The following is a 26,950-nucleotide window of genomic DNA, read 5'->3' as shown; positions in this document are numbered from 1 at the left end:
TATACGGCCCTAGTACATAATAGGGCACATGGATTGAAACTACCTTTAAATCCCTAGTATATATATTAGGGCATGGTGGTTTAGAGTCCAGCAGCCCTTCCTGCACTTGTGTAGCCTGAGGTCAGTTTAAAAGCAGGCCCGTGTTGGAGAACTGCCTTTTAAAATGCAAATTGTGCCCAATCTTGACTTTTGGGTTTGGGGCAATTAAATATTGATAAACTACAATGTTGGGGCATATTAGGTATCCCCAGGGGTTCCCCTAGATGTCCCAGGGGTTAGAGGTCAGGTATCTACAAGGAGGACCCTTATAAAATGAGTGTTATATGCCCTGGGTTTAGTGAAATTGCACATTTCACTGCCTACATTGTACTATAGTGCTTCCCAAAATCGCCTTTTGTGCTAGGAGCACCGTGAAGTGAGGATCTGCAATATTTTGATATAATCAGAACCCCTAAAGTCTTTCTTATGTATTCAAGGGGGGGGTCCTGTAGGTATAAGGAGGATCCTTATATAGGCCCTGGTATTGGAGAAAATGGCCAGTTAATTTTTCCATTGCAGATCCCCAGCCTATAGGTTAACATTGCAAGAGGTTATTAATTAATAACTGGAGAAAGGAAAGCCATACAACTAGGATTAAAGGACTCGGAAGAATGTTAATGATAAATGCAACAATGTGGTATTATTGAATTTATTCTAAAATGTAGAGACAAGAAGTTATAAGACTTTCTTGTCTGCAAGCCACAATTCAGCCCTCTAGCGCCCTGCCTTGATTTGTCAGAGGTAAGTGGATTGGACTGGCTGTTTGAAGAGGTGAGAAATGACCCCTAGAGTTAGGAGGCCTGTCTGGGAGTAGAGGTTGCTAGGCATAGGAATGCCAGAGCCAGGGGGAGGGGTGGTAAACAATGCTCTTCAAGAGAAGAAGACAAGCTGGAAAAATCCCTTTCATTTACACCTCTCCCACAGCCGGATCGGGGGATTAAGGATTAATTCCCAGATGTAAGGGAAGTGGACCTAGGTAGATGAAGCCATCCTGTAGGCTGGTTTAGTTAGTTCTGCTCCCTCTGCTGGAAAATCAGCCATGATGAATTTATGGAGCAATTCTGCTCTCTTTGGGAAAATAATGCCACACTTTAGAGGATGTGGTCATACCCTGGAGCATTTCCCTGCGCCTCATTGGACGGGAGTGTCCTCCTTTTTGACCCAGAGAACTTGGAATAAGTATCTGAAAGGGACAAAGCCTTTCAGATGATGCTGCTTCAAACTTGGGAGAAGAAGTGTCCCTGCTGAGGAGTTTGATTTGAACCAACCAGGCCCTGGACTGAAGATTGTGCCTGTTGCACAATCTGGAATTACAGTCCTATGAACTACCTTGCTTCAAAAGGACTAAAGAGTGGACTCCCTGCAAGCTGAAGGTTAACAGAGCACAACTGGACCACCAAGAATCCCCAGCCTGGAGAACTACCAGTGAATTAGAAAGGGTTTTGTCCAAGTGGATTGTGGTAACTGAAGTCCATTTCAAGGACCATCTTGGAGATTCCAGACCTTTGGAGTAAGTTTTGGACACTTTGAGACCCTTTGGAAAACTTCAGGAAGAAGTTCCAGAGGTTTGGAGAAGTTTGGAGCAACTTTGGTAAAAAGCTCAGTAAGTGGACTGACTCACTCTGGCCAGCCAAGTCGACAACTATCAACCATGAATTGGCCTGCCGTCCCGGTTCCTCCCGCTGAAAAGCTCCATTGGTCCGACTTCCAGAGTTTAATCAGGTGTAGGCAAAACTCAAGCAAACTAACCGAAACCGGCCTAGTGAAAAGCATTGAGGGACCCTGCAAGAAAAAGCTCTGCAAACATATCTAATTCTGAACTTAGATAAGTTGACTGGGGCCAACCATGAGAGCCAAGCCACCCACCATCAACTGTGTGCCAGCCTGCATCCCTAGCTCGTACCACTGGAAAGCGCCGGAAGTTGGACTTCCAGAAGTTGTACCGGGAGTTCGTTGCAAGGCAAGCCGGCGAACCCTCACTGAATCAGGGCTGGCTGAGAGCTTCGACGGACCCCGTGAAAAAAAACTCCAGAACAGTTTCTAAGTCAGAAGGTAAAAACGTTGACTGAGACCTACTGCACGGAGAAGCCCCGCAGGGCTTCATCTTGGTCGGCCTGAAACTTTGACTTTGAGCAGGTCCAGCGTGACCAGATGTACCAAAAGGGGATATATGTTCTATGTGCTATATTGTGCAAAATTTTTAAAAAGTCATATTCCCAGTTCCCTGCATTGGATTTTTTTTAATTTTAAAGAGAAAAATATTTTGTATTTTTATAAATTGGTGTTGGATTTTTATTGTGTGTTGTGTCTTAATTAGTTACTGAATTGGTGTTTTTAAATGCTTTACATACCTGCTCACAGCCAAGCTACCAAGGGTTGAGCATGAGAATAATTTTCGAAGACCGGTACGGAGCTATATATTGAGGTAGTGTCCTTATTGCAAGGGACAGATATACATTTGCCCCTACTATTAACCCACTTTCCAACATCCAGACAAAGCACTACTATCTACAAGTATGGATGATATGTGACTCCTACACCCTGTAGTTTTATTTAACATTTCCAATACACATATTTACACACCTATGATTGACTGCCTCTGTGTAGTGTGAATGATGTAAAGTGCTGACACCCTGGACTGGTATGAGTGGCGCTATATAACTATTTAAATGCATCAGGGAGTGGTTATGGAGACTTGGGCAGCACTATTAAAGGGACGGTAGTGAGGATATCCGTGGCGGAGCTGGGTTGTTAAATACCAAGGCTGTCTATCTGATTTCATCTCCTGCCTCCTTTATCCACCAACATACTCTCCCTCCACATTATCTCACTCTTCCACGTTCATTCTCATCTTTGCTTTCTCCTTTTTCTCCGTTTCCTTATTTCCCTTCCTTCTACTGCCAACAACTATTGATGCCTTTCTCTTGTTTGCTTTTACATTCTGATGGTTTAAATAATGTACCGGTCTCTAACAAAGAATACAGTTGCGCCTCACCTGCAGACACCAACTTAAATTAAGCATCATTAGCTTGCAGCCCACAAAGGAAATGCCAGAGTGGCTATTCTGGCCCTTTCTGCATTGTATATCCTTACTGAAGAGCAGATACACCTTTTTCTCTCCTTTCTGCAAGAAACAAGGATCCCAGCCATCTACCTTCCCTATGGAAGGGAGAAGTGTGCGTGGAGATAGGTCTCTCTGACAGCCAGGGACCCGCCCGCCATTGTAATATGGCGGGCAGTAATACAGTCATCAATGGCGGTGGGACTGTCAACGACGCCGTGGTGTGGCATTCCCACCACCATTATAATCATCCCCTAAGTTTAATGTGCATGCAAATCCAACATTACCAACCCCCTGGTAAGTTGCACTACTAGTGCTGAAAAAGTCCAATTGAGGTACCAATGGACGAGGTGGACTGGCCCTTAAGGGTCTTGTTACCTCAGTGACAGGGTCACTGTCGCTCTAGTGTGTGCTTCTTCGTATGCTTGCTCGCAAGACTGGAGGTGAACTGCATGGATTGTGGTGGACCGGCCTTCAAGGTTAAGTAACACTTGCCACCGTTAGGGTTCACCTGCTGGTGCTAAGACAACAGGGCTTCTAAGGTCTATCGGTCCTTCTAAGGTGTAAGGTCTCAATGAGCTCTGTCAGGAGGGTGGTCTGGTGGACTGGTCATGAAGGCTGAAAATGGTGCTCCAGTTCCAAAGTTGGCAGCTCTGGCCAGAGCGCCACATCCTCTCCCCTACTGAACACCATACTGCCCCACTGGGAGAAACTGACACTGCCTTCAGCTACAACCCAATTGTGCTGAGACTCAATTCAAATAATGCATTGGACAAGAGTAAAGTGCTTCCTGAAAAAAAGTAACACACCCTGTAAAAAGCAAACACTGAATGCAAGGATGAGCAAAGCATGTGAAATGTAAGCAGGAACAACATATTTACCTTAACGGTTTTAAACTCATTTTTCAGAAATCAGTAAGTGGTTTTGCCTGAAAATTTCAGGACATTACTACAGGACCAGGAAGGGACCCGTTTCAATGTCCATTGCTTATATCCTTACAACATGTAAGCAGTTTGGTTTAAAAAAGACCAACTCCCTCAACAGAGAGCTGCGGTACACATTTAATAGGCTAAAATATTTAAAACAGTTGAAAAAGCTCATATTAAACGTTTTCCAGTCCACCTTTCAACCAGGTATTGCAGTCCCTTTAGGAATGGTGCACTTCCCCACCCTGGCAAAACAATGTTGTTCAAAGAAAGAAGATAAAAAGAAAGTAGCGCTTCACTGGAAAACTCTGTAAAGCAGCATTAAGGTGCGTACTGTAAATAACAATCTGGCCTGTCTGCTGACCACTCTGTATTGCTTTATTTGGTTATTTAATTATTTTTCCTATTTTGATACTTTTTTCTCTCCGTCCCGAAGTTGTACTTTGGAATAGAACCCTGTCAGAAAATGAGGACGTTTCCAGCCAAAGTGTTCTGCACGTTTTTGGATCCATTTCCCGGGGGAACAAATGAAGAAAAGGAGAGGCAAGAGAGAGTATGTAACAGCTGTCTTTTGAAATCAGCACTTAAGGATAAGCGAGACAGAGACAGAAAGAGATGGAGGAATAAAGAGAGAGAGAGAGGGGGGGGGGGGAGGAGGGAAGCTACCAGAGCAGAGCAGGAGAAGCGGACACTGTCCTTGCCTTCTCTGGGCATGACGGAAAAGAGACACGTTTTTTTTCCTTCTCTGCCCTTCCCAGACTGGCCAAGCCTTACTGCAGAATAACAAAGGGCAGAGGGCGGGTGGCCTCTTTGACTGCCGGCAGGTGAGGTCACAGGTCAAGTACAGGGCCATTAGGTAGCGCTTTCGCGCACTAATGGCTCTGCGAATAACAAATGGGAGAGGGGAAATTCTTTTGTCCCCTCGTCCCCCTCACCCTTGTCCACCCCCGTGTCCACCCACTCCAACATCTGGGGGGGATAAGTCCCCCGCGTCCCCCACACTTCCTACACCCATGCCTGTACTCCCAGCCCCCTCTAAAAAAACGCTGGCTTCCCAATGGAAAGGAGTGTTTTTGGGTGCCACCCTGTTCGTTTTTCGGACAGCCCCTCCGGACACCATGGCCTGTTTTGCGGCTTGTCGTGAAGACTTTTTTTATCTACTTGTTTATTTTAACAAGCAGATAAGAAAATTCTTCACCACAACTGTGAAGCAGGTGCAGAGAGCGGAGGAGCAGGGGGGCACGGGGAGTGCAGCTCTCCCCCCACCCACCCCGGCCGGGCTCTCCCTCCCAACGTCTGCTGCCAGCCACTGTAGCAGAGGAGAGTATCTCCCCCTGCACCCGCCCTCCCACCTTCAGCCTCTTCCTGATCTTTTTTGAAAGATTTCTGACACGCACTCAAGCCATATCCAGAGTAATCCACTCCGAGGCCTTCCAGTGACCCCTGGAGGCCTTTGCAAACATTGTTGGTGGGGGTGGAACCGCACGTACGCAGGAAGGAGCCCCTTTTACTAGAGCTCGTTACCGGCCCTGCCAGAGTGCTGACTCCACACTTCTCACTGTCTGTGAGCCCCTTCCAGCGCCTCTCTACTGGACGGGAAGCTGGCATGAAGCGCTTTCTACTCTCCGGCCTAGTCTACAGAGAGCACTTGAGAAAACACTTCTGCTCCATCGGACTTGGTCTGGTTCTCATTAGAGGGGGAGAGAGAGCCAGTGAAGCTATATTTCCAATTTTAGTGAAATTAAAAACGCTTTCTTGGTTTTCTTCCCGATGCTGAGCTCCCTCCCGAAGCCCTGGGACTCAGAGACTGCTCTTCAACGAGGAAGCCAATTTTATTTACTCCGCCCCCACTTGCGAACATGACAAGCGGCTGCTCCCGACATGGTCCGGGGTACTGCGAGAACTACAGAGGCAGGAGCAGTCTGCCCGGTACCTCCCTGGGCTCCGCTGGCACCGGCTGGAGAGGCTCGGGAGCCCGGCCGCACTGCCTGGCACCTCTCAGCAGCACCATGCAGAATGATGGCAGGAACAGTGCTTAATTTGAGCCGGGGGTTCCCGGTGCTCAGGTCCGCTAGTAAATAAAGACGAATATTGAAATGGGTCCCAATCGAACCTTAGATTGATGTCCTTAACGCTAATGGCTAACAACAATCAGTTTATATAAAACGTTAAGGTTTCTCCTGTCAGTGATTTTGTTACTTATTTTGTTGTTGTTGCAGTTTTATATAGCACGGACTCGACCCGAAGGTATTTGAGCACATTACATGAGCACCAGTTACAGTACACAAGAACACATTCATTTCTGGTTTAGGACTTGTGCCCTGTATTTCCTCACTATTTACAGGAAGGGACGATTGCACATGCTGTTTAGTTAAGTTGTCAATTGTCATCTGTGTGCGTCACCACCGGACATTCCTATCTTTGTAGCCGACAGACACATTTCTGGGGACCTTGGGGGGGGAGGGAGGAGTCTGCGAGGACATTGAGGAAGCGGAGCAGCGGCTGCTGCTGGCACTTGTGATCTGCTGGAAATACCAGGTGTGGGAGGGGCTCGCTCAGTGTGAGGAGATATTACACCAGATACAGGTGAAGCCCGGCAGCATTTCACACCAGGACGGAAACCCCAAGGGCTCACAATCCGGAGTGGTTCATCCTAGAACAAAGGGGGCACGCCTACTCCACAGGACTCATCAAGCAACGGATAGAGCACCCCTTTCAGATGGAAATAAGTGTTTGCACCTAATGTGTGACCTGGTGCACTAAGCCCTCGGGTACCCCCAGCCTCCCTCTAATCACATGAATATTTATATCACTACTTGACGGTTTGGGGATTTGCTCAGATTTCCTAAAGTGATTACTTTGCCATCTCACATAGCTGTCTACAGGCTCAGCATCGCAGAGTATCGCCAGACCGTCCCGCTCTTCCGCCTTCATCAACACCGTATGCTGATACAAACCACAACAAGCATTTGCAATGCAAGAGGTCTCACATTTGTGAGAGTTTGAGCTGTTGGCATTGTAAATGACAATGCCTTTTATTTACGTGTTGGTTTTTAAAACATGAATAAAAGGCATTGCCATTTACAATGCCAATAGCTTAAACTCTCAGAAATGCGAGACCTGTTGCATTGCAAATGCTTGTTATTATAAGGGCTATTTTGTATTTATGTTATTGAATGCTGTATTTTTGTAATTAACATTACAAACCAGATAAACTTTATTTATAGTCAATGGAGTGCCATAAACTGTGCAAAACTGTTAACCATGCTGGGGCAAGTGGGAAGACGAAACCAGAGAATCCATGGCTGAGAAAGAAGTGGCACATCTCTTACGGGCAGTGGGCACCCAGGCACTCTTGTGGAAGGCAATGCCTATATTTGGCATTCAGCAGTAGCAAAGCACAAAATGTTGTACCCAAAGCAAACTTTGATGAGGCCTCCCAATTTAACCTCAATTTATGCTTATCACTTCAGATATGCAAAGGGATCTTGGTTCTGGAGGGGGTATGCTGCACTAACAACGCTGAATGGGCCAATGGTCTGGACCGGCGTAGCACTTTATATGACTGGATTGGTTTATATAGGCAATTCTCTCTACTTGGTTATTTACCCACCTACATCATTTGGTGGAAACTGGAGCTCGGCCAAGAGATATTTCTGAAGGCCGAAGAGCAGACCCTTTCTATTGTCCAGCCAGGAGCTTGCAGCATAAAGCAGGCTGTGGTGCATCATCTACTGGGAGGTGCTGGGCTATACTCCTCAATTGGTTAAAGGGGTTGAAGTCCCCCACGGACCACAGGAGTGCGAGCTCTCCACACCAGAAGTCCACATGTGTAACTCCCCCTCCCAAGCCACCCAGGCCACAGTGCCTGTCCTTCCATGCGTCTCACAACACCTCATCCTATCAGTGTACCCCTAGATTTCCACGCTCTGTACCCACCAGTGCCCCAGCTCCTCACACTCAAAACCCCAGTGTGTTTTATGTAGACCCAGTCAAGCTCACATCAGACTCTCAGGCAAGGAGGAATAACTTACAGAGAACTTCTTTATTGTAGCAGGAGCCTCTGAGGCATAAGGGGCTGTTCCTAGAACAGCTTCATGCGAGGGTTCGTTTGTTATCCAGTTTATGCATTAACATGACATATCATGACCCTTTTCAAAGCACCAGGTGGAAGACAAAGGACATTAAGTATTATGTTATTGAATTGTCTATTTCATATTTCAGCCATTTGTATAGCTACATAGTGCACTCAAAATCTGGCATCTGTTAATTCACCCTTAATAACTGTTTGCTACTCAAATTATAATGCACATGCTATTTCCCAACCTCTTACCTCCCTTTGTTTATATCCCCCAACCACCCAAAACCCCCAAAAACTATAACAACCATTTAGAACAGGCAGGCAAGCGTTGCCAACATTCCCAAAAAAGAAAAACCACTAAACATTTTTATATTAATTATTTTTTATAAGCTTATTCACTTATACATAATCTCATCTTAATTATAGAAAATTAACAAAAATGCTTATAACACTTTTTTTTATCATAAGTTTGCAAGATGCTGCACACAAGCCACACTACTCTACAACATAGCTTAAACTCATTATCAAAGCCGATCGCTCTGGCTAAACACTTATGAGCTCCCAAAGGCGAGACCTACTGGCTTTGTGAATGCTTGTTCATCCATATTGCTGTCCATCCCTGGAAACCAGAGCTTACTTCTGATCGTTACCTTAGTTTTTACTGCTCCTTGATCCCAGGGACTGGAGACCCTTTCTTCACTCCCACTATTTGTACCGCTGTCCACTCCTACATATGGTGGGGGAGGTGCGGATGCCTTACTTGCGGGTTCTATGATAGGATTGTTGGTCTGGGCCTCCTCAAAGATGGCCTATAATTCTGACAGTGCCTTTCTCCTGGCCTTCTTTTGCCCTACGCATTTGGTCCGAATGTATGGTCTCATGTGTTCGTTTATGTCAGTGTCAATGGTTCCCCCATCTGGCCAGGGGACCGTGTTTAACTTAGTGCGTGCGTGCCATTTGCGGCAATACTTTTTAAATCTGCGTGTGTAACGTGGTTTGTATGTGCTTTAGCTGCGACTCCATGATTGCTGGGAACTTTTTAAGGGACTGATACAGTCTAGCTTCTAGGGATCAAATAATGTCTTTAATGGTGCAGGTAAACAGCAGCAGCAAGACGCGTTTCGGGATCGTGGGCCCTTGATCGCATGTGCGATATATATATATATATATATATATATATATTGATGCATCAGAATAGACATTACTCAAACACAACATGCATATGAAGGGTCACAACCTGAAAGAAAGTGAAATTTTTAGTTCAAAACGTGAGCATTCAGCAGAAAAATAGCAGACATGGAAAAATGTAAGAATTTGTGGCACCTTCATGAGCTCATTGAGTCATAAACAAAACACAACATTCAAGTAAAAAATGCAGTTGCTAGAATTTACCAACATCAAGAATGCATCAATTAATAACTACAACGAAGAAAAAGAGAGAAAAATTGATGACTGTAAAAAAAGAAAAGAAACCTTAGCCCGCTCCTTAGCGCATGCTACCAGATGATGATGATGGGGGGCTTTGCACGGTACACAGAACTAAGTGAGCCTGATAGTCTGTCAATATCGGCTCTGGGACAAAGGTAAGAGCAATTTACGCGGAATTTGAGGAACAACTTGACAACCACAGGCCCTTCTTTGCCAAGCACAAGCTACTTCTATTCTCCAAAGTCCACATTTTCTCTAATGTCCAAATTACACCCTATATCAGACCTAGTGGCCATGCGTACCATCTGTGTCACTCCCAGCGGTCCAAGTGAATAACACCTCTCACTTCTTTCAGATACTAACAATGTTAAGAAACCGGTAGCACTGAGAACTCTTTTGGACTAAAAAATAAGATCAAGGTGCTGGCCCAATATCACACTCAGGGTCTATGCGTACCATCTGCATCACGCCCAGGGGTCCAAGCAGTAAGGCCTCACCCTTGTATCACACCCAGGGGACAAGAATGGTATCTGTGTCATGCCCAACGATCCACGCGACTAACAACCTTCACATTTCCTAGCATGCTGACTATCGAAACAAGCTTGCAATGCAATAGGTCTCGCATTTGTGAGAGTTTGAGCTATTGGCATTGTAAATGATAATGCGTTTTATTTATGTGTTTTAAAAACCGGCAAGCAGTGCGTAAACATGCACTTTGTACTTATAGTCGTTGCTTACTTGAAGCAAGGCTGGCAGTAACTGCGCCTCTTTTACTGCCAGCCTTGCTTCTCCAAAGTAAGGACTACAAGTAGAAAGTGTGTATTTAGCACCGTTTGCAGGTTTTCAAAACACATAAACAAAAAGGCATTGTCATTTACACTGCAAATACTGGTTCTAGAATGAATAATCTGCCAAGAAGTAAAGTACTGGCAATGAGAAAATCAACTATTGTGATTTCGACAGGCCCCTTCCTTAACTTTACTTAAATATCTCCCCGCCCACCTTGTCAGAGTCCAGGATGCAAAAATATAAGTTCAGAAAAAGACTGTTTACCTCATGTCTGTGGTCAGCTACATCATGTCCATCATCAGCATCCAAGCATCTCCCGACTACCCCTCCCGCACACAGTGTGCCAGACCTTACTAAACTTTGTCATTTGAAACATGACTTAATAGTGGGTTTGCTGATCCTGGGCCTAGGATTTACAGGTGGAATCCCCTTCACTGAGTTAAAATTAGGCACACAACAGAAATTGTGAACCTGTCGCTTGTGGCAATTAACTGAAAGAAGGGGAAACATCCTTTACAACGTAACTGGTACAAGGCAGTACCGTTACGACGCAGCTTTAACAACGAAAGTCGTTACAACGACTTTCGCTGGAGGGCGCTCTAGGAGAGGGGATAGTTTAATTTACCATCCAACACCTTCCCTACTATCCACGGGGACTGGTGTTGGAATAGTAAATTAAACTATTCACTATTAGCGCCCCCCCAACGCGAGTCGTTGTAACGACTTGAGATGTTAAAACTGCGTCGTAAAGGAACGCGTTTTAACGGTATGCGTTGTACCGTCATACACACGAAAGAAGGCACCTCAGTCCAGTTGCTTCAATGGAAGCACACAGACTTCAACTCCCACAGGGCAGTAGGCTGTCAACTGAAAGGCCCAGGGCTGGAACATGTTCACTTTACAACACGGTCCGAGGTGGTAACTTCAGCCACGCACAATTTGTACTGAGCTTTGAAACATGCATTTGTTCTATTTTTCTTTATTAGAATTACAGTAGAAAGAAGTTCGGTGCACGTTGACCCTGCCAACAAATGCTTGTGAAGAAGAGCATTAAATTATTGACACTTACAGTTGGCTCTTTACTATAATTCCTCAATGCCTCATCAGGGGTAGGAAGCGCAATAAAACGAAATTCGTAGCGCGCCCTGCATCGCAAAATGCGATGCAGTGTGCGCTACGAAATTTGTTTTATTCATTAAATTGTTTACTTACCTCCAATTATCCATATTCTGGTTTTTAGCACCCCCTACCCTGCCCCTACCCCGCCCCGCCTTCCTGCCCCACCGGAACACCCTCCATGGGCTGTGGCTGTGCAGGAATAAAAATAAAACACAAGTGGGGCTTGGGTGTTGTAAATGTGAAGGCGATAACAGTGCGATTTACAGCCCAATTTACAGAAAGTGTTGTAGGGAAGGGAAGCTCAGAGCAAGAATGCTCTGCAAATGAAAAGGAAAGCTCTGCTAGAAACAAGCAGGAGCCAAGTAAAAAAACAGTCCCCCGAACAAGACATGAACATGTCAAAGTGTAATGTCACAGTAGTTAGTCCTGCTGTGTGGGAGGAAAGAAAGAGAAAAGGAGGGACAAAGAGGCAGGACTGACCACTAGCAGGCAAGGATTTGTAAAGGATATTGTAACAAACTAATCAGATAGGTTTAAGCCTACAAGAGAAGTATACGAAAGTATACAAGAGGTCGTACGCTTACGCTGGACCTAAAAAGGTGACCTTCACGGGATTGCCCCTGAGGTCGCATTGCGACTACTGAGTTCGGACTCATAAAATAGGCAATATGTCAGATTTCAGTCAGTGGCAGGGCTCTCATGTCAAATTTTTGCTCTTTTTCCTAGTTTGCCATGCACCAGTGCTGGTACTAAGGATCAGATGTAGTCTCTTATCCACTGGTGGCGGCTTCAGGATTGACCTCTGCCCTGCGGATTCAGCAGAACTTTCAATCAATGGCGTCTGCTCATCTTCCTTACTGCGCATATGTGAATCCATCAGAGCGGGGTCCTTTCCTTCAGCTGCCTTCGGATTCGAAGCAGCAATCTCTCCTATCTGGCTCGCAAAAATGTTGCTCAAATAGAAATTCACCTTGAAAAAACAAAGACAAGAGGCATGTGGCAAAACAGTACCATTTGGTTTAATTAAACACTGCGGCCGAGACTACAGCATACAGAAACGGGTCTGAGGACCGACTCAAAGTACAACCGTTTTGAACGCCTTTATATACATTTCTTGGAGCATCGTAAAACAATTCATAGATCCTGTTTAGGGAGAGGAATGTGGGCCCACCTGATGACAAAGGTAGGTGGGCATCGAACTTGCGTGGACACAATGAGGGCCAGTGGGTAACATGCCGAGATGTCCGGCATGGAGAACGTGTGATCACCGCATATGCTGTGTCCTGATTGGCTGAGTGTTCCTAACATCATGTGGCATCTAACTTTATGATGTTTTGGGAATGCACCCCCTCTGGCCATGTGCGTTTTATTGAGGCCAATCTCCCAGGACCAGTGTGGTGTCTCTGTCCATCTGTTGGATTAATCTGGGTTTTTCCTGTTTACGCGTTTGTTCTTCTGGTTACATGCCATCCCACCCATGTTCTGTCAATAAGTTGCCTGATGCCTAGGTCGCAGGGCCTGCTTGACCACCTATTTCTGACACTGGGTTGTTGGAGAGGTCATCTTGGGTGATTTTGACAACAGTGATTCAATTTCATTTTCATGCACACATGTATTATTGCGTACATAGATATCAGTATTAACAAACACAACATTTCTCTGAAAATTGTCTGTAATAGACTCTCACACATCACCCACATTAAAAAGAAAATACAGGAAAACGGAATTTAAAACAATCTGTTTAAGAATCATTTAAGGTCTTCAGGGCAATACTCTCTGTAGAACAGAGCTGGCTCTATCAGTGGGCCCCAGCTGAAAGGCTGGGGCCCTGGGCCTAAGCCTACTTTCCCATGCCTTAAAACATCTATGTGCCCTATGTAATGAAGGGCGTGACTTAAACACATGCACTACATTTCTGTGGTTTCCATAGTGTGCCAACAGAGGGTATTTTTGTTCCTCTCTGTACTTTCTGTTATTGCATCTAGATACAACAACTGGTATACACCTAAAGCCAGCCAGAAATATAGGCTTTTGCAGTGGTTGTTAGGTGTTCAAGACAAATAAGTAGCAAAAATGTTCTTTTTGTAAAAGTGAACAAATGGTTCAATTTTGAAATTACGACTGTGAATAAAGGAAGCCCTGTGGAAGGGGTAGTGGTCTTCGGAGTGTTTCAATCACTTCAAGTTCAAGTTCGGGCATTTGTATAGCGCACTACTCACCCAGAGGGTCTCATGACGCTAGGGGAGGGGTTAGGGGTTCATTATTTGTCGAATAGCCAGGTTTTAAGTTATTTTCTGAAGGAGATGTGGTTCTGAGTAAGGTGGAGGTGGGTGGGGAGTGAGTTCCAGGTCTTGGCAGCCAGGAAGGAGAAGAATCTGCCACCCATGGTGGATTTCCGGATGCGCGGGATTGCGGCGAGGGCTTGATTGAACGATCTTAGTTGGCGGGTGGGTTTGTAGAAGGACAGTCGAGTGTTGAGGCATTCGGGTCCTAGATTGTAGAGGGCCTTGTGAGCGTGGGTGAGAAGGCGGAAAGTAATTCTTTTGTTGACGGGAAGCCAGTGGAGGTCTTTTAGATGTCCGGTGATGTGATCTTGGCGCGGGATGTCTAATATGAGTCTCGCTGACGCGTTTTGGATGCGCTGGAGTTTTTTCTGTAATTTTGCTATGATTCCGGCGTAAAGTGTGTTACCATAATCCAGTCGACTCGTGACCAGTGCGTGGGTGACAGTCTTTCTCGTCTCGTGTGGGATCCAACATAAGATCTTTTTGAGAATGCGAAGTACGTTGAAGCAGGAGGACGAGACGGCGTTGACTTGTCTGGACATCGAGAGAGAGGAGTCTAGGATGAAGCCAAGGTTACGTGCATGGTCTGTGGGTGTGGGTGCTGTGCCCAGAGCGGAAGGCCACCAAGAGTCGTCCCAAGCTGAGGGGGAAGATCCTAGTATGAGCACCTCCGTTTTGTCTGAGTTGAGTTTAAGGCGGCTATGTTTCATCCATTCAGCTACTTCTTTCATGCCTTCGTGAAGATTGGTTTTGGCGGTGTTGGGGTCTTTGGTGAGGGAAAGGATTAACTGGGTGTCGTCGGCGCAAGAGATGATGTTGAGTTGTGTTGACGCGCGATGGAGGCGAGAGGACTCATGTAGACGTTGAAGAGAGTGGGACTGAGTGAGGATCCTTGGGGTACGCCGCAGATGACTTCGGTGGCTTCTGAGTAGAATGGGGGAAGTCGGACTCTTTGAGTTCTCCCGGCGAGGAATGAGATGATCCAGTCCAAGGCTTTTCCTTGTATGCCGATGTTGCTAAGGCGATGTATGAGGGTGCTGTGGCAGACTGTGTCGAAAGCGGCGGATAGGTCGAGTAGGATGAGGGCCACTGTTTCTCCGTTGTCCAGGAGTGCTCGGATGTCGTCAGTCGCTGAAATGAGGGCCGTTTCGGTGCTGTGTTTGGCTCGAAACCCGGATTGAGATGGATCAAGGGAGTTGTTGGATTCAAGGAAGGCGGCGAGCTGGCTGTTGACGGCTTTCTCGATGACTTTGGCCGGGAATTGGAGGAGGGATATGGGTCGGTAGTTTTTAAGTTCAGAGGGGTCTGCTGTGGGTTTCTTCAGAAGGGCGCTGAGTTCGGCGTGTTTCCAGCTTTCTGGAAAGGTGGCAGAGTTGAACGAGCAGTTGATGACATCACGGAGATGGGGTGCGATGATGGAGTCAGCTTTGTTGAAGATGTGGTGGGGGCAGGGGTCAGAAGGCGAGCCAGAGTGGATTGAGTTCATGAGGCGAATGGTGTCTTCAGTGGTGATTGGGTTCCAGGCGCTGAGGTTGTTAGTTGGCGGGGTAGGATCTGAGGGGGGTGGGGAGGGTTGATCGCTGGGAGAATTGGCGAAGCTGTTGTGGATGTCGGCAATTTTGTTGTAGAAGAAGGAGGATAACGCGTCGCAGAGGTCTTGGGAGGGAGTGATGTCGTTAGATGCTGCGGTGGGGTTGGTGAATTCTTTGACGATGTTGAAGAGTTCCTTGCTGTTATGAGTGTTGTTGTCGAGACGATTCTTGAGTGCTGATTTCTTCGCGGATCGAATCAGTTGGTGGGGTTTGCGGGTGGCTGTCTTGAGGGAGGCCATGTTGTCTGAGGTTGGGTTTTTTCTCCATATCTTCTCCAGGGTGCGGCATAGCTTCTTGGATTTTTTAAGTTCATCATTGAACCAGGGAGCCTTTTTGCTGGCTGATTTCATCTGGTGCTTTTTCAGGGGTGCTAATTCGTCAGCACTGTGGGTGATCCATTGCCTGAGGTTGGTGGCCGCTTGGTCTGGGTCCATTGAGAGGGTGGGGGGTTTTGGTTGAGTGATGTGAGGAGTTGGTCGGTGGTGGTTTTGTTCCAGTATCTCCGAGGAATAGGTTGTGGACGGTTGTGGGTCAGGGTGGTTTTGTAGCTGAAGTGAACACAGCTGTGATCTGTCCAGTGGAGAGCTGTAGTGCGATCGAAGGAGATGTGCTTGCTGGAGGTGAAGATAGGGTCGGGCGTGTGTCCGGCTGTGTGGGTGAGGGTGTCAACAAGTTGTTTGAGTCCGAGATTGGCCAGGTTGTCCAGAAGAGTGGTGGTGTTGCTGTCGTGTTTGTTTTCAAGGTGGTAGTTGAGGTCTCCTAGAAGGATGTAGTTCTCGGAGGCGAGGGCGTGTGGGCTGACGAAGTCCGTGATGTCATCGCTGAATTGAGTGCGGGTACCTGGAGTCCTGTAGATGAGGGTGCCTCTAAGGGTGGTCCTTGGGTCGGTGTGGATCTGCAAGTGGAGATGTTCGGCGGTTGCAAGATTGTCGTCGGAGCTGGTTGTGATTTTGATGGTGTTTCTGTGGATGATGGCGATGCCTCCTCCTGTTTGATTGGTGCTGTCTTTTCGGATAATCTTGTAAGTGTCCGGTATGGCTATGGCGATGTCGGGAGCTGATGATGTGTTCATCCATGTTTCAGTAAGGAAGGCGATGTCAGGTGACGCAGTGTCGATTAGGTCCCAGAGTTCTGTTGCATGTCTGTGGACCGAGCAGGTGTTGAGCAGGATGCACTTTAGGCGGTTAGAGTCGGAGTTGTGTTTGGGGGGCGTGGATTTGGTGAGGGTTCTGAAGCAGTTGAACTTGCAGGAGAGGCAGGCGAAAGGGCCATGGGTATGTCCTGGAGTGGCTTCGCATCATAGTGGTGTACGTCCGGGGTTGAGGGCGAGGAGAGTAGCGGCATCATATGTGATTCTAGAGGGTTGGGAGCGGCGGGGACCAGGGGGACAGGCGCTGGGCGCGGATGGGCGTAGACGGGCTTACCTTTGGTGCACCTTCGGCGCGAATGGGGCGCGGCCGCTGCGCGTGAACGCTGCGCATGAACGCTGCGCGTAGCTCCTTCTGACATAAATGGAGGAGTGGAGGGGGGCGGAGCGTGGGAGGGGGAGCTGGGAGGCGGGAGCGTAGGAGGAGGGACGGGCTGCAGGCACAACAAAATGGAAGATACAATAACAGGAGAGCAGGACGCTGTGATGTGATCTGGCGGTGGAACACACGGGCGCAATTTACAATAAATTAAATATGAAAGCAATCACAAGTGAAATAAGGTCAACAGCAGGCAAAGCAATGCGGAGCGTGCACAGTATAAGTATTATAGGGCCACAAAGCAATGCGGAGCGCTATGCCAATGTAATTGCAATAAATAAATTTAAAGTGTGGCAGTGGTGGGGGAGCAGCGCTACGATACCAGTCACAGTGCTATGGGATTCAGGAGGAAGGGTGGAGCGACAGCTTCACACGGAGTCAGGCTGGTCACAGAGGTTCCTCAGCCGGGCTGTTCCTGGTGACTCGTGGGTCGGAGGGGGAGCTGGGAGGCGGGAGCGTAGGGGGAGGGACGGGCTGCAGGCACAACAAAATGGAAGATACAATAACAGGAGAGCAGGACGCTGGTCCTTCTACCTATCCTACACCTCATCTCTTTCCTCTTCAGCACCGTCTTTTCACTCTTTCCAGAATGCACTTCCTTGCATCTTCTTCACCTCACCACCCCTCAAACACATAAATGCTTCCACTTACCTGTAAGCACTGCATTTTCTTTTACTTTCGCTATGTCAGTATTTTCACACATATTTGCACAAAATCATATTGCAACTGGAATAAGTGACCATTACTCTGTCTGTTTTCTACAGAGAAGCCAAGGATTGATGACTATGTAATCAAGACACCTTTTGACACACTAACTGGTGCTGTGATAAACTCGCACTGCCTTCAGCATCCACTCCGGAGCTCTGTTGTAAACACCTGGCTGCGACTAAGTTCAAAGTATGCACTATATTGGAGTAGTATACTACTAAAAAAAACAGTAATACAACATCCTGGGAATTGCTTACATATTCTTGCCTTCTGTAAGAGCATTAAATATGCAAGATATAAACAGGAAGTAAATCGCTGCCATGGATTACCTTAAAGATTTTTACATTCATTGTTCATAAATTGATCAGTGTATTTTCCAGTAAAGTTAAGGACTTGAATACAGGTCTCTGTAGGGACCCGTCTCAGGCTCCCTTTTCCTAAGTACTACTGGGTCTGAGACACAGAGGGACCCTGCCCACTTAAAACCCTGACGTATATAGATGCACTATAATGAGGGGAACACAGTCCTAAAATGCTGTGTTTGTGTATGCAGGGGAAATGCCTGTAGTGATCGAAGTTGCACAGGAAAGACGTAGAGGCACTATGAGGAAGCATCACACAGAATTGCTAGTGGACATGTACATCCATAATAATAATTACAATTCCAGATTTGTAAAGCGCGACTTATCACCACTAAAGGTATCCAGAGGCTGGAGGCTGTCGGAGAGATAAAGTGAGCTATTGCCCAGAGTCACATGATGCTGAGCGGAGCTGCTGCTGGCGATCGAACCGTAAGCCCTGCGCTCCGGAGTCAGCCACTCTTGCCGCTGCACCACACCTCTCCAGTGATAGAGCTGTGTGGGTCCCAGTTTTTTAGGAGTGCTGGAATAGAAGTACATAGCCTACTGTGAGTCCCAGTATTATACGGATGGTAGGGCTGAAGTGCATTGGGAGAGCTCAGAGTGGTTCCTTGCACATCTAGAGACGCTCTGTTGATGTGCATTGTCGAGGCTGCCCATTGGTCCTGGTTGTGTTAGGCATGCAGGATGGAAGTGCATGGCAGAACTCTGTGTAAGGACCAGGACTGTAGGAGGGCGGGATTGAGGTACCTTGCCAGAGCTGTGTCAAACTGCCCCAAGACATTGAGTCAGTTGGAAAAGTTCGTTATTACCCGCCCCCACTGGTGTATATTTTTCAGATGCTGAGTGACATCTGTGTAGACTTGTGATTTGCTTCTCGAGACTGGATTTTCTGGACAGAGCGGCTCCGAGTCATGCGCCTGCCCTCAGTTGTCTGAGGAGGCATTCAATTCCCAGGGACACCCTGTTCTTACAGTCAGATGCTGTGTCTACAAGGATTGTGCCAGTGGGGAAAACAAGCATTGGCAAACAAACAGCTCTTGCATATGCAAACGCTATTGACTTTGCTATTGCCTTCTAGACATAATGCAGAGCAGTGCTGTTGCCCTGCAGCACAACTGAAAGTGCTGGCCGCACCACAGCGCCTTTTATTTTCTTACAATGGGTGGAGATGAGCAACCTGGACAGTGGGAGGAGGGTGGCAGTAAACAGACAATGGGAGGGACAGAACAAGCAACATGGAAAAGGGAAAGGGTAAACAAGCATTGGCAAAACAATAGCCTTACCTATGCGAGATTTATTGGCTTTATCAATATTTTTTAGCCGTGTTGAACAGCAGCGCAGCTGCAACATGGCTGAACAAAAAAACATAGCTGAACAAAACAAAACAGATCAGCTATGACACTGTCAACAGTCAACTGCTGTGCAACATGGCTAAAATAACACTATGCCTAATCTGAATGTTGGAGTTGGTAGGAAAGGGCAGAAGGATGTGGCGCTACGGCTAGAGATGCCGACTTTAGAACGGGTGTACCAGGTTCGAATCTCTAAGTCATCTTGTGATTCTGGGCAAATAACTTGAACATCCCTCAAACAGTGAATGTAAACTTGTGTAATGTGAGTGGTGCACGTGTAAAGAGCCCCACTACCTTTTGGTCAGGTCAAGTTTGCGCTATTTAAGAATGCAAAAAAAAAAGAGAGATAGTACCTGAATCATAGCAAGAGCAGCGCACGAACACTAATAAAGTTATATCAATCTGTACTTAGTCAATGCGCCACACAAAGACAAGGAAGGGGTGCCTCTCGCGTGCTGCCGAATTAGAGCAGCAAATAATAGTGATAATGATGCCAACAAATTGTAAGTAATGCCATATATATTATTAGTGTAATACAATATTAGAGAAAACAATGAAAGTGGCGGCCCAACAGACGTCCTCCTCTAGAAACACCAATTAGTTTTTTGTGACCATCCACAAATTGGTCAACAGGCAGCGTATTTTGTGGGAATGCCCCAACGTCGTATGTAAGCGAGCAACGCTGCAGCTATGGCCCCTTTTGATTGGTGGGCCTGGTCAAATGCACGCACAGCATTGTGGGACCAAACACACAGCTGTGCTTTGTTAGAAAGCTAGTTAGATCTGGAATTATTTCTGTATTTAGCGATCACTGACTCGCACCGTGTGAATATATTCTGCTCTCTCTACTTAGACTTCGCTCTTTCTTTACACTTTTCTTCTGTTTGTCTGGACTTAAGGTGTAAAGTCCGGCAGAAACTCCGGTGGCCGCGTTTGGCCTTGCCGTCCTGCCTGGCCTGGAAGCCGTTCCTCGGGGTCGCACGTCGGGCACAGAGCCCCAGCCGGGTTGCTGCATCTGCAATTCTTGAAGGCTTGGTAAGTAGTTTGTTGCGATATTTTTAAATCTTTTTCCTAAAATTCAAGCATAAGATATCGGACGGCACCTGAACTCTCCATGATTCTGGAACCGAATATGTGATAAATAGATGTGGTATCTGGCAGAGGGTGTGTGTAACTGAAAGCAGAGAATGTGAACAATCGCAAAACTGCACAGACATCAAGGTGAGGAAGGAGGGATGCGGGGGGAGCGTTAGGGCGAGAAAGAGGGTGAAAGAGGCGAAACCTAGAGTCTTAGAAAAAAAATTAAGTTGAGAAAGCGAAACACGTAGCAAACAAGAACGATAAATGGTGGACAACGGAGGGTCATGCACCTTCAGAGAATTTCGGAGGAAAATTGGATACTTCAGATCTGATCAGCAAATGGCGATAAAAGAATCTCGTAGAACCAGTAAAAAGTTCAGTCCCACTGAAGACAAAAATCCTTTCTATATTCGAGCAGGTAAGTTTGCACTATGAAAGTAGAATTTTTGCTTCTTTAAATTCACTATGCTGGTAATCCGCAGCCATTGCAACTCTCCTGAACAGCCAGTTTGATCTAGAAACACCAAATAGCTTTTTGTCACAATTCACAAATTGGTCAAAAGGCAGCGTATTTTGTGGTGAATGCCCCAACGTCGTATGTACGTACGCGAGCAACGCTGCAGCTACAGCCCCTTTTGATTGGTGGGCCTGGTCAAGTGCACGCACTGCATTGTGGGACCAAATCACACAGCCGTGCTTTGTTAGAAAGCTAGTTAGATCTGGAATTATTTCTGTATATAGCGATCACTGGCTCGCACCGTGTGAATTTATTCTGCTATCTCTGCATAGACTTCGCTCTTTCTTCACAACTGTCTTCTGTTTGTCTGTACTTAAGGTGTGCAGTGCGACAGAAACTCCGGTGGCCGCGGTTGGCCTTGCCGTCCTGCCTGGAAGCCGTTCCTCGGGGTCGCACGTCGGGCACAGAGCCCCAGCCGGGTTGCTGCATCTGCAATTCTTTAAGGCTTGGTAAGTAGAACCAGTAAAAAAATAAAAAAGTTCAGTTCCATGTCAATGAAGGAAGACACCATGAGGGTTTTAAAGAGACTTCGAGATATTTTTGAAAACTGAGGCCCAGACACCGAAAGGTCAATGCGCAGACTCTAAGCATTGGGTGCTAGTCAGAGAGCGTGGCCAGTGGTGGTGCCTCAGTGCTTTTATTATTATTAGATTGGTGAGCAGCATTTAACGCCATCGATGGCATGATCTTGATTATTAGGCCACCTGAACCTGCCCGGCCCCGTATTTACATTTATACAAATTTCACACTCCTGATCTTTGGGCTCACAGGAATCAAGAGGATTGCCAGACGCAGCTCGTCGCCAGAATTTGAATGTGTGCGTCTCACAGAATGGGTGATGGATGTCTAGGCATTTCCTCAAACTTTCCCCCACAATTCCTAAAATCCCCACATTCGCAAACTAGCTTCATATCCTAGATAATGGGTCTCTCTTCAAAACTCACCAATGCTGTTTGGGCATCTGTGTTGATAGGAAACTTTCTCTTGAAAGCCAGTACACCAAAGTGGCCAATGTTTCCAAAGTTGTCAGTTCTTAAGAGAACATTTCTCCTCTTTGAGCCAGACCTGCGCGTCAAAGTTGTACCTAGAGGCCTCTCAGAAACGATTCTCTGGCTCCCACTGGTCCAGGACGGCGCTGCCCATCTGATTCGGGCATTGTCTTGATGGGATCATCTTTCCTACCTGACAATCCTTTTAATTTCCTTTCAGAAGTAGTGATTTTAAAGTCCATGGCAACTGCAGAAGAGGCCATATACCAGGACTTGACTAGTGTGTGTGTGTGTTTTTTTTTTTTTTTTAATTACATTTTTTTTTTGTTTTCTTTTTTTATTGTGAGATTCAGACGATATGTACCTAGCTGAACTTTTTTGTTCGGCCTCTCAAGCACACCTCTGACCCCAATTGTAGGACGTTAAGGAAAAGAGACCAGCAGTTTCAGACTCCATCGTCAAATGCTGGAATCCAGACCTTTGCCTGAATCCCTTCGTAGAGACCCTTGCCTCTTGAAACTCACGAAAGCATTAAAAACATGGGTGTTTCTTCAATTTGCGTAGGTATATTCTCTGAGTGATGACAAGCCATACTTTCCCATGTGATGTATTCTCGATCAGTGCCACGAAGGTTCTATGAGTGTGTGCTATATAAATAGTTTCAGCAGGACTTAAGTCGACCACAGAAGATTCTCCGGTACTCATTTACAACTCAGTAGTGGGCACTGCTTAGCTAATAAATAGAAAAGGAGGAGCAAATATTGTAACTATGCCACAGTTAGTTGCACATAATTTAAGCTATGATGAAGTAGAATCAACTTTGCATTCAACTAAACACCCTTCTTGTGGTTGCCTGTTGAGGGAGTCTAGGGGACACTACTTAGTTTGGCTGCTGGCCAAGCCCCTTTGAGCCATATTTGCAGATAACCTACGACAAAGGGTCCTCTCACATATTCCCTCTCATTTCTTAACCTAAGTAGTTTCACCTTTTCATGTCCCAGTATAAAACTAACTTCTTTCTTCAGGAATCCAGGCCTCGCCCATCAGCAATCTTTATTTATGCTTTGCGTAAGAAAAGCCAGTATGTACTGTGTTGATGGCACAAAAAAGTTCCTTCCAATTAACCGGATATCTGTCGCAATTTCATACGGCTAAAGCTGTTTTGAAATCAGGGGTGGACAATGTGTCCCACTCAAGTATGTCAAATACTCGCATAAGAAAGCGGCTACCACTGCATTCCTAAAAAATTTACTCCATGTGAACATCTGTAACGTAGTGATATGCTGTTAGAGCCACCCTTTCGCCAGATGTTACTATGTGAATAATAAAGCCAAGAGAAACGCTGTGGTGAGCCGGACAGTGCTGAAGAGCTTCAGTCCTGCTCGTTCTTAATGCGTAGAAAGCCGCAGTAATAATTTTGAGGGTATGGCCTTCTAGATGGTGCGTAAGTTGTGAATCTACATTCGAGACCTGATGCACATTTGAAACATTGCTTGCTTGTATCCATTGATTCACACCTTGTATTGGTCATGGATTCCTGTGACTTTGATAGGTGTCATGCAAAATCAGCGCAATAGATGGACTCGCCATGCAACGTGGGAAAATAACGTAAAGGAGGGTTTGTCCCAGTTCATTGTGAGCTGTATCCATGTCCGGTGCCTGTAAACAACCAACCACACACCGTACTGTACTGGCTGCACCTCTTCCTCTCTCATTTCAGGGTGTTAGGATAGATCACAAAAAGTAGGGCTACCACGTAATGCATAACATTATTAAAAAGTAGATTATGTTAAACTATCAATAAGGAACATTTCAGTGTTGCTAAAATGGAAGTATCCAAAATGAGATGCCAACCAGAAGGAAAGCGCAGTTTCATCTAGACAAATAGAAAGAAACATGTCAAACACGTATCTATAACCTATCTGTGATTAAGAGATTGAGGGTTTTTGCCTAGAAACTTAAAGCTTTGTAAATCCAAGGTTGTGTGCAGACAGGGTAACCTGTGAACTATGTCTGTACACAAGATGGTCACTTTATGAAGATTCCGAGTGAAGGGCTTGTGGTGTGATGCTGGGTATAGTATAGGAGTTGTGATGCAACCGGGGTACACACCTTTGAGGGCCAACTGCAATGTTTATTCTCCCATACTTGCCTCCCTCAAAGGACTCCACACAGGGAGAATTTGCCGCCATAGGTGGTTATTTGTCAGCAAAGTTTTTGATGCAGTGAACAGGCAGTGGCTTTTGAAAAAGCATACACACCTAGCATTTACGTCCAACTCCTTAATGTTACCTTTTGAAAGGTATCTCTTGTGCCTAAGATCTAACCAGGACAGAAGAGTGGTTAGATTTATTTATTTTACAGTTTTATCTAAATATTTCCAAAGGGTTTGCTGATTTATTTACACGTGAATAGTTTCTATATATGGGCATTTATGCCGAGGCATAGGTTATAGTTAAACAAAGTCAGTTTGTGAATACATTCTTCAGCCAAATAAAGGCCTAAAGCTGTTTCAGTCATCCAGACATCTACAGTGCCCCTACACTAGATAGGAACCGCATGTCGCTTTGGGGCGGCCACCAGTACTGCCAGAGCTCACCTGTCTCCCATGCTGTCAGGGCCCGTACAATAGTCCAGCACAGGTGTATCGCAACAGTTGGAGGCCGACCCCTGGCATATACTAATTTAATTGTAGATTCATTCAGCCTTGTATTAGATACCGGAGAGGTACATTTACGATGCCGTTTGCACCTATGTTCATTAATCTGCATACAACTTACCTCTGTATGTCACTGTCACCGACCATATATTTGCATGGATCACTTCAGTGAGAACATCAATTCTCCTGTATAGGGAAGTGGGATCGTTTTTATATATTAAAATTGTTAAACATCAACAGATAGACGTGCTAATGCTATTTGTAGAGACACATTGTTCATTCAAATTTAGATTGACTATAGCTAATGTGGGCCTGAATCTCAAAATGTCTAATGTTGTTTGCCATCTTGTTATATGACGCATGAACGTTTTATTTCCAAGCAACCTGGAGTTCTAATTGTCAAAGGCGATGTTCTTTTTCCTCCTTTCCCATGTAAAGCAACATGTTCTTTAATTTATGATTATTGTGGGATGTTTTAATTAATAGTGCGTTCAAGAGAAACCTGCAGTGTGCAGACTAGTCTGTTTCTTATGTTAAGGATAAGTTTGAAAGACAGAGGAGCAGACTTGTAGTGTGAGAAAAGTATGATTTTGCTTTTACCTTATTGGACAGGGTTATAAGAACTGCACGTAGGTTCGTAAAACGTTAGTGTCTCTTTCTTCTAGTTCAGAGTAGAATAAAGCAAAGCACAGTAGGAGATTTTATAGTATTCGCACAGCAAGAGGACTGACTTTTCCTTTGTCCCTCCCTTTGAAATGGCCCCATGCTGGTTCATCCCCTACTTCATAAGATTTGATTTGCATATGAATTAAAGCATGCACTTCTGATTATAAATTGCTGCTAACCTGATTTTTGCCTTCTGTAAACCATTAACCTTTAATAAGCCCTCATGGTTGATACTAAAATATGTTCTGTCCTTTTAGTGGACCCTAATGTGTGCTTCACTTCTTACTGAATGTATTGATTTGTTGACCAGGCTCTGGAGTGCAACACCAGAACCCTCAGGGAATAGCACAGATCCTAGTATGTCCAGAGAAGCGCTTTATGGTTCTTGAGTTTGCCAGTTAGAAATGCGCTAATATAAGCATCCAGTCTGTTGGACGTGTTCCCAAAGCCTTTGAGGATCTGTAGCTGCAGAGAAAGGTATTGCAGTCAAAACAATCGAGACTAGAGTTTAACAATTCATGAAGGAGACGTGTGGCCTATAACGTACACTAAACTGGTAGCTAACAATCACCATTTGCAAACCAGCACTACAAAAAGTGAAATATGTTCAAAACCTGGTGTAGAAATGTTTGAAGGCAATAGCTGAAAAGCACACTTTGATAAAGGCAGTATTACAGTCAGACCAACTCTTATTTTTTTTATTAGGATTCCGGTTCCTTAACTAAGAACCTGAGGAGTCCGCTCACTTTGTTTTTATTTAATGCAGGTTGGCCATTATTAAAGATTTTTGTAAAGGCACAACCTCTGCATTTTTTAATATTAATACACTTACACATTCACGTTTAGTCACCTCCTAATTTGGGCACTGTTGCACTCACCACATCCTGCTCCGCTGTAACCAGGCTTTGTAGCACGCTGGGGAGACATTCGGTCACCCCAGCGGGGACCCAATGATGAAGCATGTCACCAACTAGTGGTGAGTGAGGGTCCTTCAAACAAGTAAGGTTCTTTTCCCTCCTTCTAACACCGGGTGACTGGCAAGCCCACTGGTTCCCTTCTTCGGAAGAAAACCTAATGGGCATACATAGGGAGACAGAGTTTTCGCTGTGTGCATGCACGTGTGCGAGTATTGATCACGCGTGCAGTACGCAACGGTGTTAACATTTAATTCTCACAAGTTTATTTCATTAGCACTTTTTCACAGTCACTCCTTTGTTTATATATATATTTGACCGGGGTACAGGAGTGCCTACTCATGCCCTTCCTCTCCTGTTGATACTGACTAGTATTACAGTCAGCTCATAACTTCATCAGAGGCCATCTTGTAAAGGTACCTAATACAAGGTTGGCAGCCATCTTGTAACGGCTATCTATACTCTCTCTGCATCTGACTTTTGTCTCACCCTATTGAATGACCATTCGCCTACGCCCATTCAGAAGCCCCGAATATTCGGCCATCTTGTAACGGCCCCAACTAACCTTGCAGCCATCTTGTAATGGCTAATATTTATGTTCGAGGCATATGGGCTGCAGATGATACATTTATGAATAGATCGCCATCTGGTGTTGGGCTCGGATGATTGCACTTGTTTTTCTCTTGGAGAAGTCTTTTATCGTCACAAGACCGATGACTCCTCCCTTGGGTGCTAGTGCGCAAGGGCTCCATCCTTAGATTGTTTTTTTCCGTCATCGGGTTTGGATCGAAGCGCTCCGGATCGACTTAGAGAAAAAAGTTATTTCGGCACGTATTCCCTTTCCAATTCGACGGTAT

At 45.7% G+C, this 26,950-nt stretch overlaps 1 protein-coding gene across 2 annotated transcripts in view; it reads left to right on the top strand.

The window, feature by feature from the left end:
• The window catches only part of TMEM140 (transmembrane protein 140), a 135,186-nt gene that overhangs the window by 93,464 nt on the left and 14,772 nt on the right, over window positions 1-26,950 (top strand). The window contains exons 3-4 of one of the 2 annotated variants that reach the window (XM_086953005.1): window positions 20,168-20,303; window positions 21,184-21,314. In XM_086953005.1, coding sequence (XP_086809131.1) covers window positions 20,168-20,303; window positions 21,184-21,314 — 267 coding nt within the window. The remainder of the gene's footprint in view (window positions 1-20,167; window positions 20,304-21,183; window positions 21,315-26,950) is intronic. The other variant, XM_086953006.1, reaches the window with a different exon arrangement.

This window comes from Lissotriton vulgaris, chromosome 1_2 (assembly GCF_964263255.1).
Source record: "Lissotriton vulgaris chromosome 1_2, aLisVul1.2, whole genome shotgun sequence".
Classification (NCBI taxonomy): Eukaryota; Metazoa; Chordata; class Amphibia; order Caudata; family Salamandridae; genus Lissotriton; species Lissotriton vulgaris.
The sequence above is the reverse complement of the archived record's forward strand: the minus strand, read 5'-3'. Positions and strand labels throughout refer to the sequence as shown.